The sequence below is a fragment of the Ahaetulla prasina genome, chromosome 7 (genome assembly GCF_028640845.1).
Source record: "Ahaetulla prasina isolate Xishuangbanna chromosome 7, ASM2864084v1, whole genome shotgun sequence".
Lineage (NCBI taxonomy): Eukaryota > Metazoa > Chordata > Lepidosauria > Squamata > Colubridae > Ahaetulla > Ahaetulla prasina.
Genome location: NC_080545.1, coordinates 46,441,831 through 46,456,138, shown reverse-complemented (window position 1 = coordinate 46,456,138; position 14,308 = coordinate 46,441,831). Strand labels below are relative to the sequence as shown.

Sequence of the window (14,308 nt, the reverse complement as noted above, 5' to 3'; positions counted from 1 at the left end):
TCTTTATGAGCCTTTCCAATTGACAAGGAAGATATATATGTAAGTAAATAGTTATGAAGTCTTTAGAAAGCCCATTTCTTTTTTAAAAAAGTGGAGCTAAATGCCTTGAAAGGCTCTGACATACTATACACATAATATAGAAGGCTAGTCATAGACATCATAGCTTTTTCTATTCCTTTAGGCTATTGAAACTGATGTTTTAAGGTTGAAAGGGTGGGCATAAAATGAGAAACTTCTATTTTTATGAATTGTTTTCTGCCAAGAGTGACCTAGAATCTATGAAATAGTAAAGAAACATATTACAGTTTTTTGCCTCTAAGACGCAATATTCCCGATTGCCTACTAGGTTATCAAAAGCAGGCCATCAGTGTAACTGGCTTCTTCTTTCTCTTCTCTACACTGAGTCAATTTAAGGCAGCTTTGTGTATGACCCTGTGATTATATACAATATGATGTTTAGCTTTTAGTAATGAAGCAAGTGAAGCAAATATTGCCAATCACTTGTTTTAATAAATCTATAATTATAACTTGGTTGATGTTTTCACATGCCACAAATTTAGTAATTCACCGTGTTTCCCTGAAAATAAGACCCTGTCTTATATTTTTTTGAACCCTGAAATAAGCTGTTGGCCTTATTTTTGGGGAGGTCTTATTATTTTGGGGTGCATGGAGTAAGATGGGGCTCCTCTTGCCATCTTATCTGATTTCCTGTTCTGTCTCCCTAACCCTAACCAGAGGAAATGGTGGGGACCAGCTGTTCATGCGTTTAAATATTTTTGGGGAGGGCTTATTTTCGGGGAAATATGGTATTTAAATGAGCTGAATATTTGGTATTCATTTTTGACCTCTTAATTCACTTCATATTGATCCAAGAGATTAAATTACCCAATTTTGCCTTGCAGACTAGCATTTAGATATTGCATATACACTATTTATGCCAGGGTTAATTAGAAAGCTAAAAGCTGTAACACAATTCTCCAAGATGTTGCAGCTTAATCACATTATTAGATGCCTTCACTTTCCTGGTTTGTGTTTGTTTTTGTTTTCCTATGTTCAAACTTCATACATCCTTTAAATAAAAACCTTGAATTGAAATGAGGGTTCTTGACCAATTTTGCATTAGTCAGCATATTAGCACTATACTGCTATAAAAAGGCTAAAGCAAATATGTCCTCAATATGGTGTCTCTTTGGGTTTTAGGAAACTAAGTAGATTCTTGAAGGGGAGAAAAGATACATAACTTGTACTGAGCTTTTCAATTTCTGGATTATAGTTCTACCATTTTGATATTTTTAATGAGGATTGAATAACTATCTGCATGTAGAGCAGGGGTGGTATTCTACTGGTTCAGACTGGTTCAGTTCTGACAATCAGCTGGGAGCGAACTGGTTCACTCCGATGATCAGCTGGGCCCGCCCATCTGCCCCTGCCCTTTACTTACCTTTATCTTTGCAATTGATTGGCGTGGCAGAGCGGATTGCTGCGCCTCAGCAGTTTTAATTCCCCAGCACTAACGCGGAAGGTGATTTTTAGTTGAATTGTGCACGCGCACACAGCGCATGTCTGGTGCAGGTGCAGACAAAGTGTGCAACCACCAAACCGGTTGTTAAACCGAAAGGATCCCACAACTGATATAGAGTAGATTAATAAGTACCACTTAGATGGAAGATAACAACATTCTGTGCACTTTTGGCATATAGTCACATGACCAAGGAAATATAGTTGGTCATATGATCACAGAAATTGTCTTTGAACAATGCTGGCTCCCTTAGCCAAGAACCATAGATGAGCACTGTGCCCTAGTGTCAGATATGATTGACAGGGAAACTTTTACCTTTAGTTCATCAGCATTTAAATCCTTCATTGATTTTCCCATTTCAAGAAATGAAATTAAAATGACAATTCTTTTAAACTCTATTTGAGGTTATTTAACAGGAAAACAAAAAGTAAGTATTGAAACCAAGCTTCTTAAAGTGTTGAAGTTCTGTTTTTCTGTTCTAGATTTCAAATATGTAAAAAACCCAAAATATGATGAATGGCTCTTTTCTTGCATTGTCAAAACATATCCCAAGCCACCAACTATCAACTACAAGGTTAATGTAATATTACAGACCAGGTGCATGTTTTTCTGAATCCTGGTCTAAATGGTAATTTCCCATTACCTGCTGTGATAAAGTTACTTCACTTTAAAAATAGTCAGTGATGAATTAATAAAAATCGTTGATAATTCAGTGATTTTTTTTTAAGTCAAGGAACCAGATGATATGACAATAAAGGAGTATGTCTAGGCATTTAAAAACTAGAATTTTACAAAACAGACAATTCAAAAACAGAATATAATCTGCATGTGAGAATAATTTTAAACGAATCTTTATTTTTTCAACGTGTAAGTATGTGTAGTCTAAACTTTGCAATGTTCTCCTGATAAATTTATTTTTGAGGTGGAAGTTTTTTTTTTTAAAAAAAACAGATTTTGTCCCTGAATTCTTTCAAAGGGAAGAATGGCCTTTCTTCCGTTCTTCTGTGAAGAACTGTGTTTTCCTTTTTGTTTTTGACTACTACCCCACCCCCAAGTCAACTTGGTCAAAGGCTGAAATTACAAGGATTAGATCTATAAAACATCCAGAGGAAAGTAAATTGGAACAGATTGGGGACAGTTTAGAACTTCGGAAGAGAATTATATACCCACATTTTCATTTATTGAATAAAGCACCATTTCTAGAAACAGGTAGACATAATGGCAATTCCCTAAAAGCTCTTCTCTTTTTCCTTTCCATGGGTTATTTTTCAGGTAAAAGTTTATAATCTTCTCCAGTATGAGCATGGACCAGATGATGTGCTTATCTTAGCTACTGATGGACTCTGGGATGTACTATTAAATGAAGAAGTAGCAGAAGCCATCACTAATTTCCTGCCAAACTGTGACCCTGATGATCCACACAGGCATGTAACCTCTCTTCTGTAAGCTGTCTTTGAAATTGTCCTGCTTTTTCCTGAGGATAACATTGAGGGTGTTTTGTTATAACGTTTGCTTACCACTTAGAATAAATACAAATATATACAAATAAAAAAGTGATAGTAAACAAAAATGTGATGGAATCAGTTCAGTTTGCACCAAAGCAAATTTTACTTCATTCTGAAAACTTAGACAACAAAATAAAATATTTATTACTGTCTGCATATGCTACAACTAAGAAATGCGCTTTTGTGAAGTATAGATTTAGGAAGTTCAGCTATTGCTTAAAAGCTGACCAAAGCTATTCTATGCTCTGTAGGGAAGGAGATCATTTTAAAAAACATTTAAGCTGATCTGCTTTCTATTTCTGATATTCACTCACTTTGTAAAGACAAAGATGAATGCCTGCATATGGTAGTGATTGATGGATTGTATGGTCATATTCTGAAAAATGTAAGCACACAGAAATCCTAGAAAATGGACAAACATCTTGCTAATAGTTCTAGTTTGTGAATTTGTAATAAATGTCAGTTTGGGTAGGAAAGAGGTATTAAACAGGAAGTAATATTTGAATTGATTCATAACTTCAGATCATAAAAAGGTATACTGACAATTGAGCACTTTTGTAATCCTGATCTATATCAAAATGAATAAATTATGCAAGCTTCTTCTTTTGTAGACTTTGTACTGCAATGCACAATTAAACTTAGTTTCTAGTAAACATCCAGCTTTAATATACTACCTAGACCCATGATGGCGAACCTATGGCATACAGAGCCGTCTCTGTGGGCACGCACGCTGTTGCCAGCTACTCTTCTGGTTTCCGGTGTGCACATGCGTGCCAGCCAGCTGGTCTTTGTATGTGCCGGAAAGTCTTCGGGTCTTTGGGTTTCTGGTGCTCTGATATGTGCAAAGACCAGCTGGCCAGCACACATTTGGACGCTGGAAACCTGAAAACCAGTTGTGTGTGCAGGCCAGCTGGACTTTGGGTTTCTGGCGCTCCAGCACATGCGTACATTCTGGTTTTGGCACTCGATGCCAAAAAGGTTTGCCATCACTGACCTAGACCCTAAATTAGTTACTAAATCTCAAGGCAGTTATTAGATTTGAAAACAAGAGAAATGTTTCGATATTTCTTTTCAACTAGATCACTTGTTCACATGCATTCTTTTAGATTTACAAATTTCTTTTATTTCATGAAATAAAACACAGTTATTTCTGACAAACTATTTCTTAAATGATGTTCTTGTCAATATTGTCTGTCTGTATGCATGCATGCATAAATATACGGATGTGCTCATGTGCACAAACACACTTGATGAGGTCCACAACCTTATTTAGTAGAAGATATCCTAGATCTCAATAAAGCAGCAACCTTGCTCAAGATATTTGAAATTTGAGTACATCTTTTGGTCAATTTTTTTCTTAAATTGTCCTTAAGCGCCACTCGTATATTGTTATTTATTAATTATATTATAGGAGTAGATCTTAAGGAGTGTTCAAATGAGAGCTGTGTCTCATTTCTCTTTCTGCTTTTTCCTTATTATTGTTTGCAGTGTTTCTTTTTCAAGGTAGTAAATAAAAATGGACAGTTCAGATTGCTTGCCCGAAGTGCCTTTTGTTGTCTTTGCAGTAGTTCCACGATCAATAAGTTTCAGGGAGAAGCAAATGTATATTCTGAAGCACTATAACAATTAGGTACTTCATTAGGGACGACTGACTGATTGCTTGAAAGATACTTCAGCAATTTTGTAAAGTTGCTTTAAAAGTTGCATCTCAAATTCACTACATTAGAGGAGAAAGCATGGTGTAATGTTGTTATTGATATTAATCCTCAGATTACTTGGAACATCTTGCTCATGTATTGCCAAGAAAGAAAAGCAGTCTTCATTATTTATATGCTTTATCTATTTTTTATCATATATTTTACTTCCATTTGCCTGCTCTTGTTTAATTTTAGCATTGTTTCTTCTGTAATACCTGTATATTTTTATTTTAATAATTGAGAATCTCTAATACTATGTTCCGTAATGTTTCCTACACTTAAAGCAGTCATATTTAAAGGATGAAAGATTACAAGCCTTTTCTACTGGTAATTCCATTGTATTGGTTATACTTATTCTAGATCACAAATAGGCAACTAGGTTTGTTCCAGATGCTTTGAATTTGTTGGCTTCAACTAGTATGGACAAGAATAGAAAGTGTGGGAAATAAAGCCCAGAATATCTGAAATAGATGAATAGTGTTAGTTGCCTCTTGGCCTGGGTAAATTATCCTTTGATCTTCTGCAATATGATGGAGGATAAATGCTCTCTTCCTGCTCCTCTTGGGGAAAAAAAGTTTAAGAGACATTAGATAAAGAATAGATATCTTGTATTGTTAATGCATGTATTATATGAAATCTTATATCTTACACATCTTCTGATTGGGCATCATGTTTTACAGGTAGTCCTCGAGTTATGAATGTAATGGAGCCTGCCCATTCCATTCGTAACCCAAGGATTTGTGGGAGTGAAACTCATATCTTGGAATGGGATCACTTCCTCCTTTTGCCCACACATTTGCTAATTGAATGTGAGGCTCGTTAAGTGCACATGAGGTATTTCAGGGTGGGGAAGGCCATGGGGGGAGGTCTAGTCACTATGGGGGACCTAGTGATGGAACAGGCCACCTGCCTAAGACCATCCAAGGCCTTCCCAATCCACTGAAATACCTCATGCTCCCCGCAGTTGCTTCCCTCCCCAACCTGCTGCTTCGGGTACTTACCTTGTGAAGATCTAGAAGCACTCCTCTCCAACCTTTCAGCTGCGTGCGCCCCTCTGACGCTCTGTTTGGGCCTCCATGGGCCTCTCCTGGCCCGTTGCAAGCTGAAATGGAGCTTCCAATCTGCCCTTCAGAAGCTCCATTTCAGCCTGCCATGTGCAGGACGAAAGTTGCAGAGCTTCTGCAGCTGGTCATAAGGATGAACAACTGCTGTGGTGCTGCAAGATAGTTTCGGGACTTGTTTGTAAACTCTAGGGGGTACTTATCGTGTAATTTAGAACTATCGCTAAGGGAATGCTCATAACCCGGGGATTACCTGTGTTTTAGTCTGTATGATTTCCAAAATGGAGAAAACATTCAATTCCCTTCTTTTGTAGCATTCAAGTCCTACTTCAGTTTGGATTTCTCTAATATACTGGTAGCAGGAAACATAATAACAGATCTCTGAGTATCTTCTCTAGTTTAATCTTGGGACTTCAGGTTTGCAGCTTTGCCTCATGTAATCATAATTAAGTTTCCTAGTGCCTAGTCATACTTATCCTACCTTGCTCAAGACCCCAAGGGTAATAACTTTGCAATGTTTCCAAAACATTGGAAATTGTGTGCAAACTATGTTCTCATCAGTTGAGTTTATAACTTTTTTCAAAATAGTCAGAACATTTGGTCCTGGCTGAAGACTATGAATAAAGTAGTGAAATCTGAATGTTGATAAAGCAAATTTATGGTGATTAATATGGCCCATCTACCAAACAATAAAGATCCTTTTTAACAGCAGTTTTCAATATTGGCTTTTTCTTCTTTGCCTACAGGTACACACTAGCAGCTCAGGATTTGGTAATGCGAGCTAGGGGAGTGCTGAAGGACAGAGGCTGGAGGATATCCAATGACCGACTGGGCTCAGGAGATGACATTTCGGTCTACGTCATTCCTTTAATACATGGAAATAAACTCTTGTAAAAGCAGCATCAGTGCTAGTAACATGAAATGTTTGATTATTGTCCTTTGGAAAAGACAGTCTTCTGATAAATGAAAGTAGTGGTTTAAACATTCTCTTAAGCTTGAGTAACCTGATCTCTTTGTACTTGAAAGCTAGGGCTGATTTGCACATAATCTCTTAGAGGTTGCAGCTTCCCTAAATTTATATTATTGGTACATATCAGGACCAGAACTTCAGTGCTGCTAGTATATTTAGTGCTTTCTTTTTAATGTCCCTCCTGGTGAGGACACTGTTGTGATCTAATTGAATTTATTTTTCCCAGTTTAATGTAGCCTAGAATGCTAAACAAGATGTGAATTGGGAAGACCATAATTGAAACTGGATAGGCAGCCTTTATTTCCCCAATTTCTGTGCTAGCTGACTTTAATTTAGAAGTAATTTATAATTACTAAAGTTAGAAAAGCTGGTATCTACTTAGGTATTGTTTGCTGAAGGTAGTGATGTTTCAGTGGAGAGGTTCTAGAGTTTTGTTTATGCATATTAATTCAAAAATTTTTCCCTCTGCACTGTAATGAAAATGTATAGATTTTTCTATGTGCTTGGATGGTGAAATTAGCTTTTTTCTGGTTTCAGTCTAGCAGCTGTCAATAAAATTGCCTAAGAGAATAGAGAAACATTGGGTGGTAAATCTGTTTTTGTGTTAACGTTTTGTCAAGTGTGTAGCTATGATGTAGCAGACTGGGATATTGTTTTAGTTAATATTTATTCGTTATCAGATTTTTCATGCATTAAATACTTTGGTCTCCTCTTTCAATAGGATATGGTATTCCTATTGAAAGAATTTCCCTACAAATAGGGATGTTCCCTACAAATAGGGATTTGGATGTACTGGATAAATGTTTGTCTTGTTTTTTCCTTTGCTATTTAATGCTAGTGAGTATTAGAAATTTCCTTTAGAACAATAATCTTCTCCCATTTTCCTACAGTACTCTTTGAGCATTAATTTCTTTTACTGCTTTTATTGTATTCCATTACCAGGATGTAATAGGTAAAATGTAAATTATAAATCCATGTAGTATAGCAACAATTTCTGAAGAACAAGCTTCATTAGTTTGTTTGTAATTGTCAATATTAATAAAATATCAAAATAGATAGGAATAAATATTCCAGTAATAAACTTACTCAGCAAAGTATTTATAATTATACATACATAATGCAAGCCACCTCTTCTGGAATTATATGCTTGGATTGGATTCCTCAGGTATTATCTTCTCAATCAAGAAATCTAGTAGCACATTCTATGTCATTTAAAAAGTAAATGATATGGCTAGAAAATAAGAGATCAACTTTTGAGAGATCTCAAATATTTTCCAAAAATGAAGCTTTTAGGATAACAAGAAAATGGTTCTATTTGTTTCCATGTCTTTTTTCTTTAACATTTTCCCATCTTCATAGTATTACATTGATATTTTTTGTGGGGCAGGCATTTCATATACTGTCTTTGCATCAATACAAACGTTTCCCTCAGTAGGGTAGTGCTACTATAAATAAGTTTAAATCTATAACTGAACAGTTAAAAAGATCATCTATGACATCTCTAAATATGTATGCAATAATGTAGTTTATAGTAGGATTCATGAAACTGTTATAAACAATGTTTCATAGTATAGTCTTTTCAACTGTGTAAATAAATCTGGAAGTGGATATTACACAGAATGTATTTCTGCATTCACAGTATGTACTTTTCAGTTCAAGTAATTCTTAATGTGAGTCACTATTGATATTCAGTTTCATTTCATTCACATATGTGAAATCAGTGTTTTCTGGGTAAAATACCGTCACTGGTTCATCATCACTTTCTAATGTAGCATGTGTATGCAAAAATGTGCTGTTGTGTTGTTTGTCTTCGTTTTGCTTTAACATATTCCTTACTTCCACCACTTAAACCCTCTTTAGACACAAATTGTCTCACTAGGAAATTAAAAGTACAGATTTAATGTTTATATTGCTCTACCACAGGGGTCCCCAACCCCCAGACTATAGATTGATATTAGTCTGTGGCCCATTGGGAACTGGGCCACACAAACGGTGGGAAAATGTGCGAAGTTTCATTTGTGCATGCACAGGAAGTAGGTTATGCACGCAAAACCATCCTCTCTCTACCTGCCGCCATTGCTGCTGCCAGTCTGTGGAGCTGGAAAGGTTGGGACTACTGCTCTACCATATGGATACATTGTATTTTATTATAGTCTTGTTAGACACCTGGGCATAAAAATGGGTCAGAATAGTCAGTAGCAGGAATTGTATGTAGTCACCATTAATACATTATCTGTGCAGTTACTGTTTTTTACTCTTTTTCTATAATTGCTAGTTTTACAGTAATCTAATACGAGACACAGATTCAATTCCAATGTTGTGATTTTACATTAGTTCTTTGCAGTTGCTACTTAATTTGTAAAAAGAAAAACATGGGTATCTGTAGAAGCTTCCTGTTTTTCATCAGTTATAAAAGCAACATCATGCAATTGTGCCACAAAATCCACCTCTTTTGGATGTAGATGTGATCTTACGCCATATGTTTAAAAGGGATAGTTTGCATCATGACAGTGTAATATTGCTTTTGTCAATCTATTGTTGACACCCTCCCTACAATAATATATCCATTAGCAATATCTTCAAAGGTAGTCTTAAAATTGACTGCCTTCTGTTTTTCCAGGAACAGTGGCAACCTTATATCAAACTAACACATGGAAGCCAATTATAAGTATCTTGGTAATAGATCTGTCTTAATGCTGTAACGGCTACCAAATGTTTCCTGGAAACCAAAAGTCCTAGTCAAGACAATTTTTTAAAAATGTAATCATATCAATCTAATGCAAACCAAGCAACATTGATTCACTTAACTAAATTCAGAAATTTAAACTGACACTTAAGTTTCCTTCCATCTCTATTGCTGCAGAGCTTCTTCAAAGTTTTGATCTTGTTCAAGATTGCTTTGAGTCAACAACGATTCTCTCTCCCTCTCCCCAAAGAAGTATATTTTATATGTCTTTGAGTAATATCTAGATGAACTTAAGTGGCAGCTATTTATAAACCTTTGCAAAGAATTTGGTCTTCTAGAACAATATACTATTGAAGGAACTGTATCAATTCCTGCAATTTCTGCATATGATAGAGTTGGAGTGGATTTCATGCCTTGCGTTATTAGATTGCAGATGAAGTCTTGCCAATCTCAACAGAGAGGCATCAAATGGTATCTCTCTTTTTTACTTGAGAAAGTTCCACTGTGTCACCTAGCTAAGACTTACATAACGTCCCTTCTAGATGAGTGCATGTGAAATAATACTCCAATAATTAATTCTATTATAGAGTTTATTATTATTTAAAGCAGGTTTCTCCAGATATACTAATCTATATTTTCCAAATTAGTATTTGGGTTACTTTGAGTTTTGGTCATTTGGGGCATTGGAAGTATTGTCCAGCACATGTGGAACAAAACAAGCTGAGGAAGACTACCTTAAAAGTAATGATGCTATACCAGGGGTGAAATGCTACTGATTCAGATCAGTTTAGGCAAACTCATAGTAAAAAAAATGCTACCGGTTCAGATGGACTGGTATTTCCCTTGATCAGCTGTGCTGCGCAATTTATATTCGCTAGAAAGCAGTAAATCCTGCTTTCTAGCAAATATAAATTGCGCTGCACAGCTATTCCCCCCCTCGCTGTTCTACTTACCTTAGAAAACGGTTCTTAATCCTTTTTCAGTGCTGTGTGGTAGCGCCTGCGGTTGTGCATGTGTGTGAAGAGTGCATTTGGTGTGCACTGCGCATGCACACGCGCAGCGAACCAGTAGCAAAATGAACCAGTAGCAGACTTCAGAGCATTTTACTCCTGTGCTATACACCAAAATATTGAAAATGAACCAGATTGTAACTATGTTATTATATATTAAATATCTTGAAGGAGTACTGTTAAACAAAACCAAATACCCAACCTTACTCCTTCATTCATCCCCAACTGAGGAAACTTGTTCTTTTAAAAAAAATGAGTTTTAAAAAAATCTAACTGAAAACATTTCTAGGAAATTATAAATTCAGGTAAAATTAAAAAAAAATCGTTGCTAATAGAGCAATTTAAATTATCCATGGTATGTGTCTGGTACTAAGTCAACAACATGGATCTTTCAAAATTCCAAGAGATGTATTAATTACATTATTAGGTTTAAGTTTAACAACTGTGTAGTCTAAAATTTTCTTTACCAAATTAAGCAATATTTTGGGGGTGATTCTTCTAACAACTTATTTCCAATTGTAGCTAACAATTATAATATTTTAATGAAATATTCCAATTCAAATTATCTAAGATGTTGTTTCATTACTTACCAATGCCCATAAAAAAGGATTCATTTTAGTTACAATCTAAAATCAGCAGCACATGAGAAGTGATCATGGACTCCAAGCAATATTGAAATGGTTTTGTATCAAGAACTGTCAAATTGCTGAAAGTAAAGTAGTCATTGTATGTATTTTCTCTGAGGTTTGATTCTTATTTTTGATAATGAAACACTACAACCCTACCAAGTCCATTTTGGTACTTTTGCCCTTTGTACATGCACTATTGCAGTTTGCATTTTACAAACATTTGCACATTCTCAATTTATTTTTTCTTTTAGATATGTTGTAGGCAATGACCAATACTTCTACAATCATTCTGCCAAATTATACCAGTATTTTACTTGAAAGAACCCTTTCCCTTCCAATCTTTGCTTTATTATTTTTTTCCACTGTATTTCATTTTAATTCAATGGCTGCCCATTATTTTAGTGGTATAGTGATTATATTTATGGAATATATTTTCTAGGCTCAGCATTCTAAATGATGAAAAGAATTTGATGGATAAAAATGATTTAGATTAATGTACTTAACATTGTGACTGTGAAATATCAAACTTTTTGTAATTTAAGAACAAAAATGTTTAGCAAAGGGATATATTTTATGTGTTTTGAAAAATTTTCAGTGCAATTAAGAAGCTGAAAAACCAGAAAAAATGTATGCACAATAAAGTTTTAAAATGGAATTGTAAAAAAAAATAATAAACAGAAAAACTCATTTTTGCTGTTTATATTGGATGGATGTTTCTGTGGGATTTATAGCTGATCGGTTAAAGCACAGAAATTTGCTAGTGATGACATGAAATCAAATGAAGAAAGTCTAATTAAGGACAATCTAAACACAGTATCAAACTTTATTGTGAAATTAAATGTTATTGTTATGCTATTACTTTTCTACCTGTATATTTTAGGATATATATAAATTCACTGTACAAGTCTGCTTGATGAAAAAGTGCTAAAAAAACCAACAAGAAGGATGCATTACTTATTGCTCACAAAATTGTACTCATTTCATTAAGCTGGCCTTCAGTGAAGTCATTCAAATCAGCTTTTTCCTTGCTAGTATATTTCAATTCATTAACTGCAGAATTTATTTATGGGTTTTGGTATAGAAAATACATGACTACTGATGAGATAATATACTACCTGGCATATAATAAATTGATTTATATGCAATCCTAATCTCCGATTCTTGAACTGTACTGTTGTCTAAGGCAATAGTTAAGCTATCAAATTAAGTCATAAAGGGCACCCTTGGTGAATTCTACAGGGCCTCAATGGAAGGCAAGTTGGTAGCAATTATTTTTCTGCAGTTCTAATTATCCTCTGAAGTCTGTGTTTTCTTGTTGGGTTGCAGAACCGAACCAGACAGTTATAGAGGTGCAAATGACAGACTCAATAATTCCTCTGTAGAATTGGATCAGCAGCTCCTTGGGCAGTTTGAGCTTACTGAGTTGGCGCAGAAAGAACATTCTTTGTTGTCCTTTTTAATGATGTTTTGATGTTAGCTGTCCATTTGAGATCTTGCGATATGATAGAACCCAGAAATTTGAAGGTTTCTACTGTTGATACTGTGTTGTCAAGTATTGTGAGAGGTGGAAGTATGGAAGGGTTTTCCTAAAGTCTACCACCATTTCTACGGTTTTGAGTGTGTTCAGTTCCAGATTGTTTTGGTTGCACCACAAGGCTAGTCGTTCGACCTCTCGTCTATATCGGATTCGTCATTGTCTCGAATGAGACCAATCACTGTTGTGTCATCTGCGAACTTCAGTAGCTTAACAAATGGATCATTGGAGATGCAGTCATTGGTATACAGAGAGAAGAGAAGTGGGAGAGCACACAGCCTTGGGGGCCTGTGCTAATTGTACAGGTATTTGATGTGATCTTGCTTAGCTTCACCTGCTGCTTCCTGTTTGTTAGGAAGCTTGTGATCCACTTACAAGTCTGTTCCGGTACCTGTAGCTGGTTTAGCTTAGGTAGAAGAATGTCTGGAATGATGGTATTGAATGCTGAACTAAAGTCTACAAAAGGACCCTTGCATAGGTCTTTGGAGACTCAAGATGTTGTAGGATGTAGTGCAGAGCCATATTAACAGCATCATCTGTTGATCTATTTGCTCGGTATGCAAATTGCAAGGGGTCTAAAAGCGGATTCGTGATGGTTTTCAGGTAGGAAAGCACTAGCCTTTCAAAGGTTTTCATGACTACAGATGTTAGAGCAACTGGTCTGTAGGCATTCAGTTCCTTGATGGTGGGCTTCTTGGCACTGGGATGATGGTAGGCGTTTGAAGCAAGAAGGAACATAGCACATCTCTAGTGATTTATTGAAAATATGGGTGAAGATGGGGGCCAATTGGTCAGCACAGACTTTTAAGCAAGAAGGAGTTATCTTGTCTGGGCCTGGAGCTTTTCCTGGCTTTTGTCTGTGAAATAGGTCCTGCACTTCCTTTTCTGTGATCACTAGGGGTTGTGAACCCAATGAAATGGGGTCAGTTGGAGGAGGCTTGGCTGGTGTTGGTGTGTCTGAGATGGGGTTGTGGAGATAGGTGGCTGTAGTTTCCTTTCAAACCTGCAGTAAAACTCATTCAGGTCATCTGCCAGTTGTTGATTACCTTCAGCCTGGGAAGGAGGTTTGCCATAGCGGTGATATTTTAAGAGTTTTCCACATGTTTGCTGGTTCATTTGCTGAAAATTGATTCTTTAGCTTTTCAGAGTAGCTTCTTTTTGCTGCTCTTATCTCCCTTGTTAGTGCATTTCTGGCCTGATTGTACAGCATTTTATCACCTTTTCTGTAGGCTTCCTCTTTGGAATGTCGTAGCTGCTTAAGTTTAGGTGTAAACCAAGGTTTGTTATTACTGTGTATTCGCAAGTTCCTTGTAGGTACACATAGGTCTTCACAGAAGCTGACATATGATGTTACAGTATCTGTGAGTTCATCCAGGTCTGCAGAGGTATCTTTAAAAATATTCCAATCAGTGCAGTCAAAACATGCCTGTAGCTTTAATTCTGATTCCTCCGTCCAGGTTTTAGATATGTTGTAGGCAATGACCAATACTTCTACAATCATTCTGCCAAATTATACCAGTATTTTACTTGAAAGAACCCTTTCCCTTCCAATCTTTGCTTTATTATTTTTTTCCACTGTATTTCATTTTAATTCAATGGCTGCCCATTATTTTAGTGGTATAGTGATTATATTTATGGAATATATTTTCTAGGCTCAGCATTCTAAATGATGAAAAGAATTTGATGGATAAAAATGA

General features: G+C 35.9%; 1 protein-coding gene across 2 annotated transcripts in view; it reads left to right on the top strand.

The window, feature by feature from the left end:
- PPM1H (protein phosphatase, Mg2+/Mn2+ dependent 1H) overlaps positions 1-12,198 on the top strand; it is a 95,386-nt gene extending 83,188 nt beyond the window's left edge. Inside the window, exons 9-10 of one of the 2 annotated variants that reach the window (XM_058189733.1) lie at positions 2,792-2,961; positions 6,529-12,198. In XM_058189733.1, coding sequence (XP_058045716.1) covers positions 2,792-2,961; positions 6,529-6,676 — 318 coding nt within the window. In that variant the 3' untranslated portion in view covers positions 6,677-12,198. The remainder of the gene's footprint in view (positions 1-2,791; positions 2,962-6,528) is intronic. The other variant, XM_058189735.1, reaches the window with a different exon arrangement.
- The last annotated feature ends 2,110 nt before the right edge of the window (positions 12,199-14,308 follow it).